The sequence below is a fragment of the Struthio camelus genome, chromosome 3 (assembly GCF_040807025.1).
Source record: "Struthio camelus isolate bStrCam1 chromosome 3, bStrCam1.hap1, whole genome shotgun sequence".
In the NCBI taxonomy this organism is placed as follows: domain Eukaryota; kingdom Metazoa; phylum Chordata; class Aves; order Struthioniformes; family Struthionidae; genus Struthio; species Struthio camelus.
The window spans coordinates 140,787,922-140,808,499 of NC_090944.1; the positions used below are offsets into that span (position 1 = coordinate 140,787,922).

Consider the following 20,578-nt stretch of genomic DNA (forward strand, 5'->3'; position numbering starts at 1 on the left):
TGGGAGGTAAAAGTGAAATGTAAAGAGGATATATCAAGATGGTTATAAAGAATATCCATCCCACAGGGTGGTAGGGGAAAATACTTAACAGGTATGAAAGAAAAATCTCTAAAGTTCATAGCCGTAACTTTTGTTAACTACTGTGGAACTAGAAGTCTCCATTCAGATATTTGGGGGGGGGGGGGGAGGAATAAAGCTTCTTTCTTAAAATACTGCATAACTCAGGCCAACTTTGAGTGACTAAAAATCCACAGCCTGTAGACAATGACAATCACTGGATAAGCTGTTATGAATGCTGAAGAGTCAAAGAGAAGGCAGCTGTGAAGAAACAGCGCCAAATATTCAAAGGTGCCGAGCACCTGCGTTTCCCCCAAATTCAGTGGGAATTGGAGAATTTGCGAGCTACTGGAATTAAGGAGGATCTACAAGGAATAGGTACACTCCTTTGGATTCAAATACACAGAAGGCAAGAAAAAAATCGAGGAAAGATCAAATGTTCAGAGCAGATACCCTAACATTTAAAAAAAATAACATCTTTCTCTTCCTCTTGGCAGCAGAGTACAGGGAAAGAATAAACAATCACTACAAATACACATGCAGTGAATTTGGGGGGAACTTCTTGGATATTTTTGGTGAATACATTTTTTTTGATTAAATACAATTAAAATGTATGTTGAAACTGAAATACATACAGTATGTATGAAAAGAAGCTGATAATTGCTGGTTTGAAACTTATTTTTAGCTCCTTGAAGCAGATGTGGATTATCAAACATACGATCTATTACGTAAATTTTTTCAGAGGAATACCCTTTATCCTTTAAAGAGTGCTCAAATGTTGCAACCTGAAACGCTCTTTTGCAGTGATATCAGCAGGCTAGCATTGAAGTTCTGAGCAATTGGTTTCTGTTTCTAATTGAACAAAGGCACATCACCATGAAACAATTCAAAATGACAGCTGGTCAGAGACACTGCGCAAATCAGCATTTCTTTAAGTTTGGGGCAAACTGACGTTTTTGGACTCAGGGGAGCGAGACCTTCCAGGTTTCACTCCCTCCCAAAAACACTCTCCAGCTTACTTAATGCTTAAGCATCTCCATCTTTGGAGATGCAGAATTGCTTTTAAATGAAGGAAGTATTTGGGTATTACATATTTTAAGAATTCTTTGATATAACCAGTTTTAAGAAATTACATTCAAACCAAAAGCAACCTGGATACAAAGAAACAAGGCATGCAGCACAGGCAATATGCTGTGAAGATAAACTCGTATCTTCACGAACATGCGCTTTCATGAAATAACTGCAAATCAAACAAAACCTTAAACTTCAGCCTAGTTGTTCAGAGAAGAAATAGCATTTTAAAGTACAGAACAACTGGCAATGTTTTATAACTGCTCGGAAACAAAAGAGAAATTAATTTGTGGAAGGAAGGGTTTTCTCTTTATTCAGGTAAGATTGCTAAAGCTGTTAGTATTCACCACAGTTCTACTTAAAAGCACTTGCCAACTAACCCACCGTTAAAAGAAAAGACTGCAGCTTACCCAACTGTTGCATATTTTTGTCCATCAACAATGAGGAATTCAGTTGGCTTTCTTTCTTCAACAGCTAAACATTTTAACAAGAAAGGAAAAGGAATGAATTGAACTAAAAGCAAGCACAGAAAATACTGGTTTCTAGAAATGAAGTGTTCCCTTGCTAAGGCTTAAAAAAAAAAAAAAAACCAAACAAACAAAAAAACACAAACAAAAGAACAAACCAATCTTTGGAGCACCACTTCCTATTTTATAATATTTATGTGCAAAATGCAGTTGGTCATCCATCATAATAAAAGTAACTATACTGATCATAATTATCAGTACACTGCTGGGATTTTACACCAAAAATCCCCAAACAATACAAAAAGTCCCACAGCTATTACGCATAGACAGCTAACGAGCTCAGACAAGTGTCCAGAATATTAGAGTTCATTTTACTCAGAAGCTGAAGGTGCTTAGACTGCAGAATCATCACCTGTTCTTCTTGAAGAATAGCTGTGTCACATTTAACATCTACCTGGAAAGCTTTCAGGCTGCAACAGCAGCTGTCCCTGCCTGCATCAAGACTGTGCTAGCCAGTCTGTAATCTCTCATCCAGTACTGGATGTAGAAACTGCTAGTACAAAAGGTTACAAATGTAAGAAGAAAAACAGAGAAAGTCACAAAGGTTTTCGACTGTACATTCTCAAAAGATTTGCTGTGCATATTAATATTTCAGCTTCCATCTTACTGCTTCCTCAGGCTTAGCAGTGCAAGCTCTTACTGATACAGTTTCCTTTCTTCCTGAAGGAAGCTGCAAAAGCTTCGTTACAAGCAATGGCTAATCAAGCATATTTCAGTGTCGGTGTTCCATCACTTCTACGGTTAGTGCCTTATATGCCCTCTATCTCTGTTATGTCCCTTTTAGGGGGGAGAGGGGCTTTCTCCACCATGACATGACTGTATTTTTTTTTTCCTTCCTTTCTCCTCTATTGCCATTTTCCATCCCCTCTATGTATGTTCTCTTCCTATTCTAGCTGTTCGCAGAGCTTCATCACCGCTGTATTGGAACGGCATTCCTACAAGGGAAGGAATGCGTAATAATGTAGTCTCATTTTGCACACAGGGATATGAGGCACAAGGAGAAAAAAGTAACTCATCTGAGGTCACATGAGGATTCTGTGGTGCGGTAAATAATGGAATATACATGAGTTTTCAATTCCGTCGGCAGCCACACAGCATGCCAGCTTTCATTTGAAGCAACTGGCATATCAAACAGTGCAAAGGCGCAAGCACTGCTGGGACTGAGCTCCTCAGTTTCTGGCAACAATTCAGTGCTACGTTCCAGGGAAAGACTGTTTTTGCGCAAAGACTCTAAGCCTCACCTTTGAGGATACTTCTATAAAAGAGTACCTCCCTTCCTGTCTAACCCCTAAATGGGTTTTGCTAAAAATCTTTTAAGGCCAACCCAAATTTGACCTTATCGGAAAAGAGGTACAAATTCTCTGCCTTCTGCATCCCCCCCAAACACAGCAAAGAAGCACAGATCAAGACCGACATTGGAACACATCTGGCAACGTGCAGTAACAGCATTTGCTGACAAATCATTTCAATTCAGCTAATGGCAGGATTGCAGGATACCCACCTGCTGCTTTTTTTTCAGGGAGAGAAATTCTGCCATCTGATACAGAATCGACAAGATCCTGAAACTCGGCAGGAACTTCAGCTTGCTTCCAGCGCTCATTGTCCAAGAGGAGACTATTTATGAACACAAAAGAAAGGAGGCTGAGAAAACGAAACACCTTGTCCTGATGCCTCTCCTGCATGCACTGCTGTGGAATCAAAACTACAGTAACTTAAACAGAGCCAATGGCCCCCAATGTTACATCATTCATCCTTATTAGGAAGAGGTGCCCAATGACTGGCAGTAACAAACCAGACAAAAACCCTGTTGCCTAGACAAGTTATAGTTTGTTTATTCAATCTGTCCTAGAAGACAAAAGACCCTGGTAGGGAATAAAGATTCTTACGTGACCGCTGCCACTGAAGTGATGTGGAAACACTGGCATTTTAAGAGCTACTGAGGGATGAAAGCAAATGGACTTGATGTATGTTATTAGGAAGGCTGTTCCCCAAGTCTTCTTTGTTATTGCTTTTTGTTTGGTTTTTGTTTGTTTTTAATCCTGAAGTTAAGAGTTCCTAAAATAGGGCAACTCTACCCTTCAACGTCAAAAAAACTCACAGGCAGTCTTCAGTCCTTCTTCCTGTCCTGATTTACATAGTTGTTCAACAATCCAGTTAAAAGAGATTAAGTTATGAGGAACGTAAAAGTCTGACTACTAGTGTGCTAGGCAACACAAGATTTCTGTTTGCCTGGCACTGATTAATAAAATTCTTTTAAGAACATGAAGAGCTTCTACCCAGAGATACCTTAGTTTTGTCTTCCTCTCCTCATGGAATCTGTTCACAAATCTATTGGCTTGACTCTGAAGCGCTCCTCGCAAGGACATACTTTTTCTGCCACAGATCTGCTCAGTATCTAAGATAAAGCCTTCCATCAATCGAGAAAGGGCAACAAACTCACTGGAATTCAACTTCTCTAGGAAGCCATCCTGCATGCAAAGCAAAATACTGTAAGGAGATGTAACACCACAAAAATGCAGAGATGTAAAAAAACAACTAGTTAGGGCTTCTGAGGGCCAGGTAGCAATTAAAGATGCAGAATTCAGGGTTCAGCTCTTAATAACATCTCCTACAATAAACCAATCTGACGCCAGGCAAGACCTCTCTAATGAGACTCATTCATACAGCGTGCAGCAAAAATTAGTGCTGTTGTGTGCCTGAGTACTGTGATTTTTGCTGGTGGTAAAAACCCACAGACTGCCTACCGGTGCCAGGCAAATAGCACATGTCAGTGTGTCAGGTCCTCTGTGCACCTTCCTTTCTGCTAGATACAGGGGAGAGCCAAATCTTAATGCTAATGCTCTTATGGCGTAAGATACAATAAATGCTTGCTAAAAGCAAGCAGGACCCTAATGTAAGCTTGCCCACGACACCACTACAGTGAATTTCACAGTTTAGAGAGATTGTATTTTCCTGTGGTTTTGCATGTACTGGGCTAGCCCCAATCCCCAAACATTCTTCCCACTGGCTTTGCATCAAAGCGAGTGTATTGGGAAGTCCTAGCATAGGTGCTACCAGTGTATTAAGCAGCACATTACTTCACCTTATAGGGGAAAGGGCAAGTAAATTAGAGCGCAAGCAGCCACCTTGTCATAGATATGTATTCCCTCTATGCGAGTTTCAAAGATGGCAAGTCAGGGGGGAAAAAAAGGAAACGTAGAAGGTCATAGAAACTCATATAGCCTTACAGTGACAGATGTTAATGTTTGTGTGCTCTGGGCGTTAATTAACACCAAGTGCCTGTGGCAGCAGGAACAGTTACTTAATTTCAGTTAAGAATGCTATTTTAGAAGTCTCGCTTATTAAACTAGTAACATGTAATATCTTTTCATTAAGGTTGAGATTCCAATAGTAGTCTGAGCTAGGCTCCTTACCTTTGCTCTTGCCATGAGGAACTTGACTGAACGATCGTGGCAGATATCAGAGGCATTATAAAGCAATTCCTGAATATTATTTGCCAGCCTGCCCAGTTCTAGGTCTGTAAGTTTCATGTCATCACTGATCCTATGAATGACAGAACCATGTGGTTGAACACAAATTTATTTAAAAACAAAAAAAACAAAACAAAAAAACCCCAAACTATTTCTGCTCACCATCTGAAGGAGAAAAGAGCCTTGCAGCAGCTGTCAAATACAGACAGTTAATTAATCACTAAAGTGACTTTGTACAGATGGGACCTCCTGAGCTGCTGTCAGTGTCACATCAGTCCCTGTGATAAGCAAGGGCACAACTGTACTATCGTAATACTTTGTTTAAAACCCTCATTCTAATTGCAATTAATTATTTGAGAGAGAGAATATGATACAGCAATTATTAATAAAAGAAATACATTACTAAAATTTACCCACCTAAAATCTACCCAGCTCCTCTAATACTTAAGCATCACTAGCATATGACAGATAAACACAGTATTTTCCTTCCAACGCAAGCATAATGTCTATAGTAGATATTCTGCAGTCTCCGCTACCTTAGTCTCCAAGCTATCACTCCATTAACTCTTTGATCTTCAGGCTCTTAAATCTGTGCTTTTTGAAAATAATTACATGGCTTGTCTACTGTTTTGAGCCTAGCACACGGAACAGCTCTGCCATCCACCCAGCCAGCTAAGATAACTATTTTCTGGCCTAGTCTAGTATTTCTGCTGATAGGCTGGCAGCATAAGGAGGGAGAAAACTCAGGATGCTACGGAGCAGCAACTGGACTAATACTGCCGTAATTGTCTAACTTTCTTAGTCTCCTCCAAACATGGAGCAGGGGTCCAAAGAAGAACAGGAAAGGGATGAAGCAAATTCATTTCAGAACAAAAAGTTATGTAACCAGCCTCACAAACTCTTTTGCTACTAAAGAGCTCTACCTTGGTGGTATACTATTAGCTAACTTGGCAAAATGTTAATTCCTTCCTCCTTCCTTGCCCCTCACTCTAATTCCCTGGATTCCTCTTCACACTTCATTTCTCCTCCTGTGTAGCACTGCTGTTTGGACATGTGCAGGCCAGAATTCATTTTACGTGCAGTATGTTATTCTAAACCTATGTCCTTCGGCCAGCACTGTGATTTGAAGGGGGCAAACACTGACAATTGCTTAAACACACAGATATAGATACAGGAGTACTCATCAGCAGGAGTGAACAGGACCCTTGCTACCTCCATCCTTCAGTAGGGTAATTAGTGGTATTTCATTTTTGTTTCATAAAACTCTATCCAGATGGGCCGGTGTTTGACATGGGTCGCATCTGAGTCCAACATGCTACATGTGGTTCTTTACAAAGGTAGCTGACTTCCATCCATAAAGATGGAATGTGCAAGAGGTTGCCAAAGAGGTAACAGCCCTGCAGTGTCTGGATCACTACAGGGCTGCACTGTCTCTGTTACCACAGCACTGAGATGTATTTATTAACCATACAAGTCATTGAGCTGGCAACGAACAGCAGCTTTTTCCTCTAGAATTCATCAAGGTATATTTCACCTAGACAGCTTAATAAAAAATAATAATAAAAAAAAGATTAGCTGTCGTGAACACAGGCAGGAAACGAGAGATGCTGCAACAAGCTAAGGGCACAAAAAAGGATTAATGTCTTTTATGGAGGCTAGACTTGCATCTCCCCTGCTTTGCACAGAAGTAAGCTCCCGAGCACAACAGACGGAGAAGGGGGCCTTTTTCTGTAAGAGGTCACATACTGGCTTCCTGTATGACTGCACACAGAGGTGAAAATAAAGCAAATAAAACAGTGGTGAGCTAGGGACAGTGTAGTCTGACGGCAGTCTCCACGGATGATGCTGGTGGACCATTTCGTTTCACTTACCTAGAAAAGCACATTCCTCCGAAGTAAGTTTTGAACCGCAACACCAAAAACAACCCCCTATACCTAATATCTCGCTTTAGACATGTTGTAAGTTTGAGATGGGTAGCACAGAGCCTGCATTTACTTACATAATCTCCACGCCACCTGGAGTAACAGAAGATGTCTGCTCTTTGCTGGATGAAGAGTCGGTAGTGCATTCTGGTTCAGAGACTGAATCACTGCTACAGGGCTCACTGTTCGGGGAAATGTTTCTTTGAGAGGTAGTGTCAGCTGCTACAGGTGGGAGGTCCCCTTCACCGAATGCATCACTTATAAACATGCCTTCATGAGTCAGATAAGCCACTTCTGTGTCTACCGTGCTGTCTTTAGAAGGGTCCTTTTGCAATGCGTCCTCCAGGTCTCTGGTTTTTTGGTTCTTGTCTAGAACCAAAAGAACCACGCTACGGATAACATTTAATGTTGCCTAGAATCAAATATAATGTTTATTACCAAAAAAAAACCTGTACCACAAGCTTGAGCTGAAAAAAAGATGTTTTCTTTTACCCACAAAATTAAAGTAAAGCCTGGCTTTATTTTCTATCGTGTAATTAGCATTCTGAGACAGACTCATCCGTCTCTGACGGCAACCAATATCAGATGTTTCTGAGAAAGGTGCAAGAAACCTCATTTGGAGTAATCTGTCACATACAAAAGCACTGTCTTAATCCCTAACAGCCTGAGATGGATGTAATCATGCAACAAGAGGTATTATCTCCCTCCCAATGCTTTCTTTGTTAGCACTAATCATTTTTGCCCTGGGTGCTGATACTCACATATCCCTCTTTCAATCCAAAGTTTGAAATCTACAATCGAAATCAACACCTTAAAACTTCAAATGGAAAATAACGTCATTCCATTTCTGCAAATGTCTGAACTAATTATGCAAAGCTCTGGATAAATTAATGTCTTACCTTAATTCTCTTGAGGAAGATGGTAAACTTAGAAAAAATATTCTTCAGTAAATCAAACCATTGAGGAAAATTCATCATCCTCATCTGGTCTGCAAGCCTAAAAAAAAGAACGGTATTTGGGAAACAGCAAACGGTTACTGACCATGCTGACTAGAAGAAAATTTAGAAGAAAAAATACACATTAAATGGAATTGTAAACATAAGGAAAAGAGCGGAGACTTATCTGACAAGACAACAGATATTACATGAACAACAGTCATGATTAACACAACGTATGCAAGTGGAACGGGGAAGGTGGTGTTTAAAAATGTATCATGCCAGGAAAGTGAAAGCCTCACATTTAACACTTCGCTTTTCCAGATCATAATACTATTTTCCCCTGGGATAATCATGTATTAAAAGCAGGAGGGTGGGGTAATCAAATTGTCACAAGCTATGCCACAAAAATAAAGGAGATTGATTATGAAAAAAAAATAATTAAAAAATATTTTTGCAGCTATTACAAGAGCCTAGTTATTAAGCCCACATTCTTGCCTTGCAATGAGACCAATTCTGCTGATAAAGTACAAGTCAGCGGTTCATGGCAAAGGGCAGAAAAGTCATTGAGAGAAGAAAAGTAAAACCTTGTAATAGACACTTTAGGACCCTAGTAAAAAAAGCTTTTTGCAGAATAATAAACACTGGAGAACGGGGAACAAACATTCCATTTTTAAAAATGACCCTGTTCCCAGTCTTTTCCCAGTCTAACTATGAATGCTATACAGATTCTGCTTCTTGCTTTGCCTTATCTTGGGGGAACCCATTGCTAAGCCAAAAGAATCACAGAGGCAGGCAGGGGCCTCTGGAGGTCCCTTGTCCAGCCCCTGCTCAAAGCAGGTCCAACTGTATCAGGCTGCTCTGGGCCGCAGCCAGTCAAGGGTTGAGTACCTCCAAGGACGGAGATCCCACAGCCCCTCTGGGCCCCTTCAAAGGTAAGTTTAATTTAAAGAAAAAGATTAATACACATTAGAATCTGAACAAAAAGGGAAATACGCAGTATTCCCAAGAAGCAGGCAGGATCAGAGGCTTAGAGAGAAACAGAAGAATAATTCTTCATTATTGGCAAATTTAAGCACAAATTAGCACAGTAGATTTATCTATGCTAAAAACATCCATTTCCTATTCCCACCCACCACAAAAAAATAATCTAGCTGTATACTTACTTAACAACCACTTCTGTATCTATTTCTTCCATCTGCGATATCGTATTAACCACACACTGTCAAATTTAAAGGGGAAAAACAAAACAAAAAAGATCTTAGCTTCTTTCTAACTGCTTGAGTTTCGTAACATACACCACAATCCTCAAGTTAAGGAAAAAAAAAAAACAAGGACAAGATATATTTGTATCATTTAACAACTTATTTCTTTAAGAAACAAAATACCCCCCCTCCCCAACATCCATTTGCAAAAAGCAGAGGACCAAAACGTTCCCACCTGTCTACTAAGCTCTGGCGGGTACACTGGCTCCGTCGAAGAGAGATCTGCTTTTCTGAGCACGGATGCTAAGCATTGTTTCAAAAACATCTCTCAAGTCAAGTACTTAAAAACAGCAGCCGTCCTCTTCCCCTCCAAAGTCCATCACTTCAGAAAATTTGGGGGGGACTTCCTTTTCAGTTTTGAATACAGGACCTAGGGGCTGACCTAAACTGGAAGGAGCAGTACCAAGAAGTGGGGAAGCACATAGCTACAATCCTGTCCCCGCAACTGTTAAGGAAGGCCCAGCTGCAGCTGCTCTCATACCAGACGTGGTAGCTGCTCTCTGTCCTGTTCTTTACCCCCAGGGCACTGCCTGCCTCTGCCCCTAGATTTCTGCACACCTTCATTGCTACTCTGTGGCCTTTCCTCAAAGGGCACTTGCTGTTCAACTGCGGCAGAAGAAACCGTCCAGTCTTCCCCGCCATCACTTTCTTTCCAATCTTATCCATTGTTTTATAGCGGTTCGTTTACCGCTCCTCTTTTCACATTACCGTCTTTTAAGCCCTAGATACAAATCTTAACTTAATTTAGACCAAATCAAGGGTTTTCCTCCCAAACTTTAATCAGTAACCTCATTAAATGAGTGAGACGAGTCAGTAGCATATGTACTCATCTTGCCTTTTTAAGTGAAGGCGTACAATCCAAACAGTGATCGACGGTACCCATGTCAGGCTACAGAGATTTTTGACCTCTGTTTTGAATAAAGCTGTTCAGTAAGGGAGCTTCTTAAAGACACTGACCTTGTTCTTGAACTAGGCAGCGCGTTAAGGGCTTACAAACCTCTGCTAATGAAGAGCTACTAAAATACTGGTCAAAACAGCTCAACAATGAATTTGAACAGGAAACACGTTTGAGACTAGGGAAGGGAACGGTTTCCTTTATTAAGGAAAAAATATCTATAAAAGCCCAGACAATAGGCGGCAATGCAAAAATGTTCCACAAATCACACAGAAAATACTCCGACTCTGTCAATTTTCCCTATTCAATAGAAACTTACACTGGATGTTGATTAAACTTTATCTACTATTGAGCAGAGGTGGCACTTGAAAAAAATCACAACATAAAGACAAATATTCCCACCAGGAATGGGAAAAGGCTTGACAGAGAAGAACGAGCAGGGAAACGTGGAACACTATCTGCCTGTTACATGACTGCATAGAGGATTTAAAGGAAAAACGTCTCCTCATAGGCAAGTGAAAAGCTGGTGGAGACTGATGGGCAGATGAACAGTTTTCGTCTGTATTATTCATTTTTTGCATTTTTTGTTAAATCCAGGCCCTTATGCAAGGGTCAAGAACAGCTGCACGCAGGTCTTCCAGGTCCACGACAATCCAGCACTTTCTAGTCAAGTGCTGACAAACTCTGGCCTACACAGTTTTATTTCTGGCGAGACACTTCCCCAGCTTGCGGGGGCTGTTCTTCTTCCATCTGCATTTCTCCACGGCAGTGCACTCTCGTACCGTCCTTCACTCTGCTCTCCCACCTCTCATTCCCACCCTCTGCTGAGCTATTCAGGGTGCTGTGCAGTGACCCAGCCCAGCATCCCACTGCTCTCAGGTGGGCAGAGAGCACCCAGCTAGGAGCAGGGATGCCTAACCCGATTTAAGCTGCGTCGTGCTCAAGTGAGAAAGGACTCGCATCACAGCCTAGTGATGGTGCAGTCAGGCACATCGTTGGCTGTCTTATTTAGTAGCAACATTGGCTTGCGTTATCTATGGCCACCCTGCTCAGTCAGAGCGGCCAAACTCCGGGGCTGCAATGCGAGGTGGATTGGGGAAACCAACTGGGTTTAAAACTAAGTCCTTAAAATAATTACAATAACACAAGTTTCCAAACTTTAGAAAGCTGAGCAAGTTCCTAACCTGGCTGACAACACAGCTGTGAACAGCGTGCTGTACTGAGAGGACCAGAGAGAAGGTCTTCATCTGATGGCAAACCCATCACCTGAGTATCTCCTAGCCTTTGAGATACAGGTCACAGGTGGCTCACAACATCAGAAGGTAACTCTTGAAGTAATTCCATATCTTTATGGGGGAAAAAAACCCTTACACAATATTCCTACATAGGCATGGTAACAAACAAACAAGATGAGGAAAACAGAAGTACCAAACACACGCTCAAAGCTCAGCCTAAGATTTTGTTTGCAAACAAAAGGCATTGTGACACTGTCCAAAGTAGTCCATGCATTCTTCCCCAGAGAAGGCACCTGAACTTTGCTCATTTTCTCGTTTTAGCTCTTTTTATCTAGAGGATTTTCAGTTTGAAAAGAAAGAGATACACTGCCCTAAATGGTTAGCAACCATAGCATTACAGATAGAGATTTGTTTTTAAAACAATTCTTATAAACAAGTACATGTTCTACCTTCTCAAGTACCTCACCTTGCTCTCTTTTCAGAAAAAGCAGGGATGTTTCCCAACCTTTTGCCATGTACCTATATTAGGTCTGTGCTAACATTCAATCAAGTAATGTTTTCTGTAGCATTTACTGGGGAATTGCTTGTTTCAGCTGGGAATATTTTTGACTCTTTTCTATGAGTTTATGGCAAGAACGTGCTTTTTTTTTTTGAAACAGACTTATTACACAACCGTACTATCAGGGAAACCAAGCTAAAAATCAGTGGATTCAGAAAAACAGTAATTACACAGAGAAAGTTGCTATCTTCTGCCACACTTGTGCTACCTACTGCTTGCAGAAGGTCCTTTCTGCAAAAAGACCTCTAGGCTTCAGGTTGTCCTTAGTGCCTGCAAGCTCAGCTGCTCTAAACAAGAGACCCTCAGTTACCAAAAAAATTCACCAGAGTTGTTCTTAACTACTTAAACAAAAATGGAACAAAACACACACTTGTAAAAGATAAAGACAATCTTGTCAGATAAGTTAGATATAAAACAGATAAGTTAGAAATGTTTGACTTACCTGTTTAATTATGTTCTTTGCGGTAATAATCATTTCATCTCCATATATCTCATAAAAATTGAGCTTTCTTTGTTTTAAAAGTCCAAAAACTAGTGATACAAGTCTCTCCTATCAAGAAAAAAAAAACACTAAAGGTATTAAAAGAAACACTAAAGATATCAAAGGTGAGAACAAGAAAGGTAATTTAAAAAAACTGCACAGCAGTAAGAAAGAGTTGTTATATCAAATACATGGTAGACAGGATTTAGATGAGTTACTGCCTCGAGACTACTGCCACGATTTCATTTTACAGTCTCCTGTGGCAGCACCAGCTGGCCCTTCCTCCCAGCCCCTTTCATTCCTGTTCCTAGGTTGTGCCAGCACAGCATCCTCTATTTTAAACTGAGTCAGGGAAGGAATTGTGCTGAAAAAAAAAAGTACGTATTTCTAAAGCTGAATCAGTTTCCTCATCCCAAGCAAGCGTGACACAAAATACAACAGCATTAGCCCAAGGGCGAGGCTAAGACACTGCAGCGTGAAAGTGGGAAGAAGCTGTAGGGCAGAAATGGGAATATTTAAGCCCCATGGCCATTCACCACACCTCATGAAACTCATGGATGGAACAGACTGACTAGTTAATAGGGCATAGTAATTACTGAAGAATAGTATAGACAAAGTCCGGAAAAGTCTTTTCCTTGCTAGAAGGGCAATCACAATAGCTTCATCTTCAGGAGCCTAAGGTCCTCAAAGGAATGAGGAACATATGCTACAAATGAAGCACATATTCAGGGCAACCGTATGCTTGATATAAGGACCCACAGACACATAGGGAGACAGAATGAGAACAACATGCACTTATCAACTTTCACTGCAAAACTGAATTTTTACTGTTAACTACATATGGGAGTCCATGTTCTTTTCTAACTTAAAATTGAGGTGTTAAGGTTCAGGAAGTGTCCAAACTAGAACGTAGTATATATTTAATTAAAGAAAGAAAATATTATTTTGAAAAAAATAAAGTAAGACTGGATTACATTTCCAAGAATTTAGCTACAATTATTAAATTTTACTAAACAAACAAAAAAAAGGGGGGCAGGAATTTGGATTAGAACAGAAGCGGTATAAAATGATAATGTTGCTCCCAGGGAACTGAGTGAATTAGTTGATGCTAATTAAGTATGTTAAAGATGCAAACATATTCATCAGACAGTTTATTTCAATAACAGACATACCTCTTCTAGAATTTGGCAATCATCTTCTAGGGGTCTATTTAAATCATTGCGAGCGTAAGTTGAAAACTCTGCAATCATCATTTTATCTATCAGCTTTTCCAATTCACAAAGCTGTGAGCCAAGATGCCTAAGAAAAACAGCCATTGAGATATGAGCTAAATAATCAACCTGTAAATGAATCATTAGTTCACAGTGGAAGAAAATAACTACCCAGCAGGTAATTTCCACGCAATCAACACTGGCTTAATAGGGGGCTCAAGTCTATCACTTTTTAGAGCAGCTGAAACCATGCGTTTTTCAGAAGCACTACTGCCTTGAAGTAAAACGTGGACTTGAATGTTAATGGTGGGGAAAAATTGGTACCTAGCATGCAGAAACTTTTTTCCTCCTTTTTTTTTTTTTTTCCTTCTGTTTTGGAAGGTGCCAAGTTACCTGCTCTTACCAATGAAGTCAGCCAAAACTGAGACTACTCAGTGCGCATCAGTACAGAGTTGTTAAGAAGAAATATTTCTTTTGCTTTCCAGTTCCTCAACTCTTCAGTCTGCAAGCTCTTCCATTTCAAACATCTGAACATTTAATATGGTCACGGACATTTAATTCACATGACGGAGATACAGTAATAGCTTTAAATGACAGAACAGTTTTCAGGCAAGAGTTCTCAAATTGCCATTTCTAAATTACCACTCTAAAAATTATCAGTACTTTTTCCACGTATAATATATTTTACACCATATTTGGCAGACATGCATAGAAAACCACAAGGGAATTTCTCACATCAAAAGTGCTGACCAGCATTCAGTCAAAAGTTGAGCAGCTAAAGAGATTTTTAGCTGAGTACAATTAAAAGTGGGAATTTCAAAGATGCCAAGCAGTCCTGGTTTCCTAACTTCCAGTGAGAGAGCACCAGGTATCTTTAAAAAAAAAAAAAAAAAAACAAAAAACATTGTTCTTAAAAAAGAACAAAAGACACTTTGCCAATTTGTTGGCCAAGAATTGGCTGGAATAGACAAAGTGGACACATTTCAAGCCAGTATCCAATTTCAGCAAAACTGGCCTCTAGAAAAAACCCAAGCCACTTGCATCACAAACACTGTGCCAAAACAAACCCAGCCGACAAAATTGAAGGGAAGATCACCATTTGTAACACCATGACTGGACTTACAAAACTTACTTGCAGGCCTAATAGCCACAACACAAAGGCTCTTACTTAGGGAAGCACAGAGATGCTCTCACTTAAGTAAACGACTTGGGTAGGCTTTCCTTAACTGCATTTAAACACAAGCTAACCGAGCTACTCAAAACCACAGAAGAGTTGCCAGCAGTTGGTGCCACCACGTTCCTGAAAAATCCTAGCCCTTAACAACGAGGATCCCTCCATCTGGAAATACCAGGGAATAATTCTGACCTTAATTCATCCTCCAGCCAAACATCTTGGCCATGAGCTCTGAAGAGGCAACGGTAACCCACCAGGTCATTTCCATGTCTGACTATTACAATTCTCCCAAGTAAAATTATGAGGGCAGGCTAAAAATACTTAAGATTGTATCAGGTTTTCTAGGCATCTCTGTGTTTTACCTTTATAAGCTGTAGCTGGCCAACAGACCTGTGTGAAAATTTACTGGATCTCCATCACCACAACAATGATGTTAAAACAAGGTAAAAACTGTCTACAGATTTGCAATTTAGTTAACACGTTCAGTACTTTTTTTTTTTTAATTACAAAGAGGAATTTGCAAAGGTTATAAGGTTCTATCCTACAATAGAGGCGAGCAATGATCATACAGTTATGACTGATACACATAGCCACGTGGGATAGTAGACTAGATTAAAGGTACCAATTTATTACTTCAGAGCACCATTAAGGAGCTTTCATTTTTTCCTATAACTAGAATCCAGTTACATTTTTCCTGGCTATAGCACGACAAGAGGAGAATAATTTTATTTATTTATTTATTTATTTTTTAAGTGGATGATCTGAGTAGTTTTCTTACTGCCTTAGAGTGAATGTTTCTGTAACATGTCTCAATTTAAAGCTAAAGGTTTCTGTTCAGGAACAAATTCCACATGCTATCATAGACAGCATACTAAAGCAAAAAAGTCTTTAAAAAATCATGATACTAACTATTTTAAAGAGAGATTAATTTCTAAATAAAATAGGTATTTATCTCACTTGACAGTTGCAGCATTCTCGCTGAGAACAAAATAAGAATATCCATTCAGCATTTCTGAATACAAGAACAAGTATTTGTATAGGGTAAAGATTTTAATTTTTTTTTTTAAATAACTTTTTACAGAGAAGTTTTCTTCAAGATTGCCATCTTTTCATTGCACCATACTACTTCGAGTATGCAATATACATGTCACTACAAGACTTGGGAGGCACAGTGCTTGGCTTCCCAGATACAGCTTTGCTCTTGCATCTCTGATGGGGGTAATGACCTAGGGTAGATTTAAATCACTTTTCTGAACCTTTAAACTCCAAGGTGAAGGGGACATTTCCCATTCACATTGCCTTTTTTTTTTAAAAAAAAACTCTAGCAAGCTAACCAATTAAGCACTATTCACAGAAATCACTTTTTACATGCTACATAACTATTCACATGCAAATATGCTCTACAAGCGAGTGTAATTTTAAAGACACGTTCTTGGAACATCACGTATACTGCAATGAGAACGTAATAGCATTCTCTGTTGACGCAGCAAATAAGTATCTGAGGTTATTGAACTGCCAACTAAAACTAATTTCGATTGGTGTTGACACAAGTTTGTAGAAGTATACTCAATATCAGTAATGTAAATACAAAGATGACTCACTTGAGGGCTGCGCACTATAGTCAAGTGGCTGAGAGCAGGAACAGCAGAGGAAGGAAATTGTGCTGAAGTGCCTGACGATGGACCCCTTAGGCTAAAAGGGGAAAGACTAACAACTTTCCTCCCAATAGTTTACTAGCTCTCACTCCTGCTGTGAACCAGCTAGAAGGGCACGTTAGAAGAACAGCTCAGCAGAACGGAAAGACCAGAGAACTAACTGTATGAAGCTCTGAATATTCATGTGACAGTTATTAAGCAATAACCATGTTCTTATTATGCAAATTAGGAACCACAAGGTTGCAGGAAGCCCGTTAGCTCCAGAACAAAAAGCCTGACATCAAGTTGTAAATCTAACTATACAGCACCCCGGCTGGCCGATACAAATCTCCGAGCAGATTTGACGTGCACCGCTTCTGACAGTGTCATAACGGAGCAGCAGCTCTGTATATGACACTTTTGTGCTACAAGAGTTACGATAACTTATTTTACACCTGCTGAAAGGATTCTGCTGAACCAATACTCTTGCGTATTGCACAGGACCTTGCTCAGCACCATCTTTGAGTAGAGCTCTAAAGCATCCATTGTCAATGAGAGCAGTCAGCACAGGACTCTCAACTTGCTAACTCCCGTGGCTGTAGCAAAAGGTTGGACGAAAAAAAAAAAAAACAGTGGCAGCAGTGGTGGCTTGGGCAGCACTTTCCTACTATTTCTTTCCCTTGTGCTGCAACTCCAGCAGCCCACAGAACTGAATTTCTCAGTTGGATGAGGCAGACAGAGCACCCTCTAGCTGCAGACGTTGCTGAGCAGGTCCAATCTGACCAGCTATCGACCTCAGACCACATTTTCAGCCATGGTTTGACACCTTAGGCCACTCGCGCTAGCTTTAGTTTGCAAAGTTCCTTCCAGCACTGCTAGCACAAGCACAGGCTGGAGCCAGATCTACTCAATACATTGTCAGCGCGTATTCCTGTAATATCATGCGCCTAGGTCGGTCAGTCAAGACAGCAGCCTGGAGCAGAGCTGTGTGCTAAGAACTGTATCTCTGGGGTGCTGGATGCATGAGGACTGCAGGCCACAACTTGGAAACCATCTTTCAGCTACAGGCTACAAGCTCTGCAAGATGAAGGTGCAACCACTGCTCAGCTCTCATTCATTCTCTGAACCCCTAAACCATCTGCAGATGAGAAAGGAGTACAAAACATCCAAATATTAAAAGTGCTCTTAAAAACAAACAAACAAAAAAACACACACACACACACACCTTCTCACAGGTTCACACGTTAATCATACTGCTTACCTCACACTCACATTTTATACCATTTGTACAACGTCCTCGAAGAACGAACACACACAGGTAAAACAAACCCCTTCAGCTTGACACTATAACCTGTTTGACACATTCTAACACGACTTGCATTTTATTCGTTTTCTAGATGGTCACCTACCGGAAACTGTGAATGCCTTGAAGCTCTTGCTGCAACACCTCCTGTGTTGTTGCTATTAGGTCCAATGCTCCAACAAACTCAGAAGTGGATAGCAGTAACTGTACTGTGGGCTGTGTTTGGTGTACAGTAGCCATTAACTTCAGTTTATTGTATGCTTTTATACAGTTATTTCTGGTGAGTGATAGTCTTAAAACTCGAAGTGGTCCTTCACACATTACTTTATCAATTTTGGAGATTTTCTCTCGAAGTAATTTTACGGCCTGGGAGGTTTTCCTGAGGTAGTCCTGCAACTCATGCTGAGAGGTCATTGCATGAAAAAATGCTTCTGAGCGCAGAGAAATTTGATGTGCAATATTGACTTCCACAATATCCAGATAATGGCTCAGCTAGAGAGATGAGGGGAGGGAAAAAATGAACAACACTGTTAGGACTTGGTAAGTTTATCTTAGTGCCAACACTCTGAGGGTATAACCAAAATGTTTCATTGTATCATGAGAAAATTTTACTAATAACCAAAGACCCTCAATTAAAACCCTCTGTCATGTTGGAGAGCAAGTAACTACCCATTTGTGGTTTGTTCACTTCTTTTTGAAAAAGCTCAAGACCACTTTGGAAAGTCTGACTTGATAGCTCTCCAGCTTGAAAATTACAAGGTAGAAGAGTGAGAAATTTTAAAAGAACTTTCAAGCTTTTGTACCACTGAGGTTGCATACTGGCACAATCACAGCTATGAACCAGCAAACAGCTGGGGATACTGGCTTGCAAACAAGAACTATATACCCATGCAAATATACTATCTACTCCAGGTCATTTAAGATGATGAAGATGCAGCAGCACAGCTGTGCTTGAAGGCTTGGCTTTGGTCTGGCCCTGTTGAGTCAAAATATTGCAGCATCTTCTTCCTAGGAGGACATATATCTGGCTGCAGCTGCTCTTTGCCAACCAGAGTCAGGAATTCCTACGCAGCATACTTCACGTGTGCCGGCACAGTGGGATTCCTAGTGACAGAGCACAACTCCATCTTTGGAGCATGAACTTCAAATTCCCTATGTTGAACTGTTACCAGGCTGCTGGGTTGGCATGATTATTTGAGCTGTAAAAGCTCTGTGTTCTGCCTTATGCTGAATATAAGAACTCAAAGAAATGAGGCATTAGGATGCTCATCTGAATGCTAATACTCAGATGACCTGGTTTCTAAGAAGAGCCAAGGAAACCTTATGCTGAATTTAAAAGGGCCCTATAGCTGGTTAAGATCTCTGAAAAATAAAATCAGTTGGAGAACGTTTCCTTCTTACAGTTATTTTCAGGCTGAATATATTCAACATTAGGGACTTCCTGTCTCAATGCAATATGCAAACTCATCTTTTCTGTAACAGGTTTAATCAAAAATGTCTTCCACCAACAAGCTGTAACACCCCTAGCCCATGCAAAAAGCCCACTGAGACAGACTGTGACACAGGGATCAGAGAAAGGGTTATTATGATCATTTATTTGACTGTAGCAACCAGATGTTCTAGGTCCCTTCACCATGCTAACCATTGCAGATAAACAGAACAAAATGACAGTACCTGCCTCAAAAGACCTTACAGTCGCAATGTATGGCAAGAAATGGAGAGAGAAAAGAAGGAAAAAAAAACATCAGGGGAAATTGTTCCAAGTAGCTCATCAGCAGTCCAAAAGCCTAAGCATGTGCTTATGGCAGGGTTTTCCAGATCCTGATGAAAAATACTGCCTGGAGCTAAGGCTAATAAGAGCAGCAGGGTGCCTATTTGCACCTGATATGAAGTGTAAACGAATCTTGAGCAGTTCAGAGCCTTTAGAAAATAAAACAATAAATTCGGGCCCATTTCAGAAACATAAAGCAGTGTAATAATTTGGATGTGAGGCATGTGGCTCTGGAGGCATCAGAAATGTTTTATACTATTTAGGTATACCTCTCTAAGAAGTGTGGCTCAAAGCTGTTCGAAGCCCCGTTTTCACTCCACTACATCAGAAAGGGCTCTGTGTCTCCTTCACTTAAGAGTGTCTGCTGAGTGTCCATCCCTCTGCTACCAGCCCTGCAGCCAGACACACTCTGCAAGTTTCAAGCACGCTTCAGATACTGGTTTCAAACAGTGACCACTACGATTAACTCCAAAGGCAGAAGTATTGCCAAAGGCCAGCTCTAGACCATGGAGGACAACCCAAAGCAGGAGCAAGCTACCCTCTAGCAGAGCCTGTGTCTCCCTCCTGACCTGAAGGAAGATGAGGCAGATCAACCCCTAGAGCTTTTGTACACATCTTCCAGAGGATCTCATGCTGTTTTTTCCCAAGGCACCTCACTTTTTTCTTTTTAATTAGCTCCTGCAAGCTTTAGCAGGTTAAGTAGGAGAGAAAATTAGTTTAAAAAAAAAAAAAAAAAAAACAGACCCCAAAATCATGTACAGTTTTTCAAAGTATTTTATGAGAATTTATGCCATTAAAATGATTTGTTGTGGGGTTTTCTCCACTATGACTACATAACTCTTAAAAAAAAAAAAAATCTTACAGACTTCTGTTTCCAATATGAATGAAACGGCTCTGCCTTCATGCTCTCCAGTACACTCGAGTCCTCCATGAAATACAAAAATGGATTGGTGCAGATGACACCAGTCAGTAAGAAGAAGCTACTGTCAAATAAAATCTTAGGATTTAGTATTTCTTTTGGCACAGAGAGAACAGTGCCTTGAATCTGGAGTTTTCCCGAGATGTAAG

General features: G+C 40.4%; 1 protein-coding gene across 3 annotated transcripts in view; it reads right to left on the reverse strand.

Moving 5' to 3' along the window:
• The window catches only part of VPS54 (VPS54 subunit of GARP complex), a 51,639-nt gene that overhangs the window by 13,008 nt on the left and 18,053 nt on the right, over positions 1-20,578 (reverse strand). For all 3 annotated transcript variants that reach the window (XM_068940637.1, XM_068940636.1, XM_068940638.1), the window contains 10 exons: positions 17,846-18,231; positions 13,590-13,716; positions 12,379-12,486; positions 9,149-9,204; positions 7,947-8,043; positions 7,125-7,459; positions 5,069-5,198; positions 3,942-4,123; positions 3,157-3,269; positions 1,539-1,602 (listed from right to left, as the gene is read on the reverse strand). In XM_068940637.1, the coding sequence (XP_068796738.1) occupies positions 1,539-1,602; positions 3,157-3,269; positions 3,942-4,123; positions 5,069-5,198; positions 7,125-7,459; positions 7,947-8,043; positions 9,149-9,204; positions 12,379-12,486; positions 13,590-13,716; positions 17,846-18,231 (1,598 nt within the window). The remainder of the gene's footprint in view (positions 1-1,538; positions 1,603-3,156; positions 3,270-3,941; positions 4,124-5,068; positions 5,199-7,124; positions 7,460-7,946; positions 8,044-9,148; positions 9,205-12,378; positions 12,487-13,589; positions 13,717-17,845; positions 18,232-20,578) is intronic.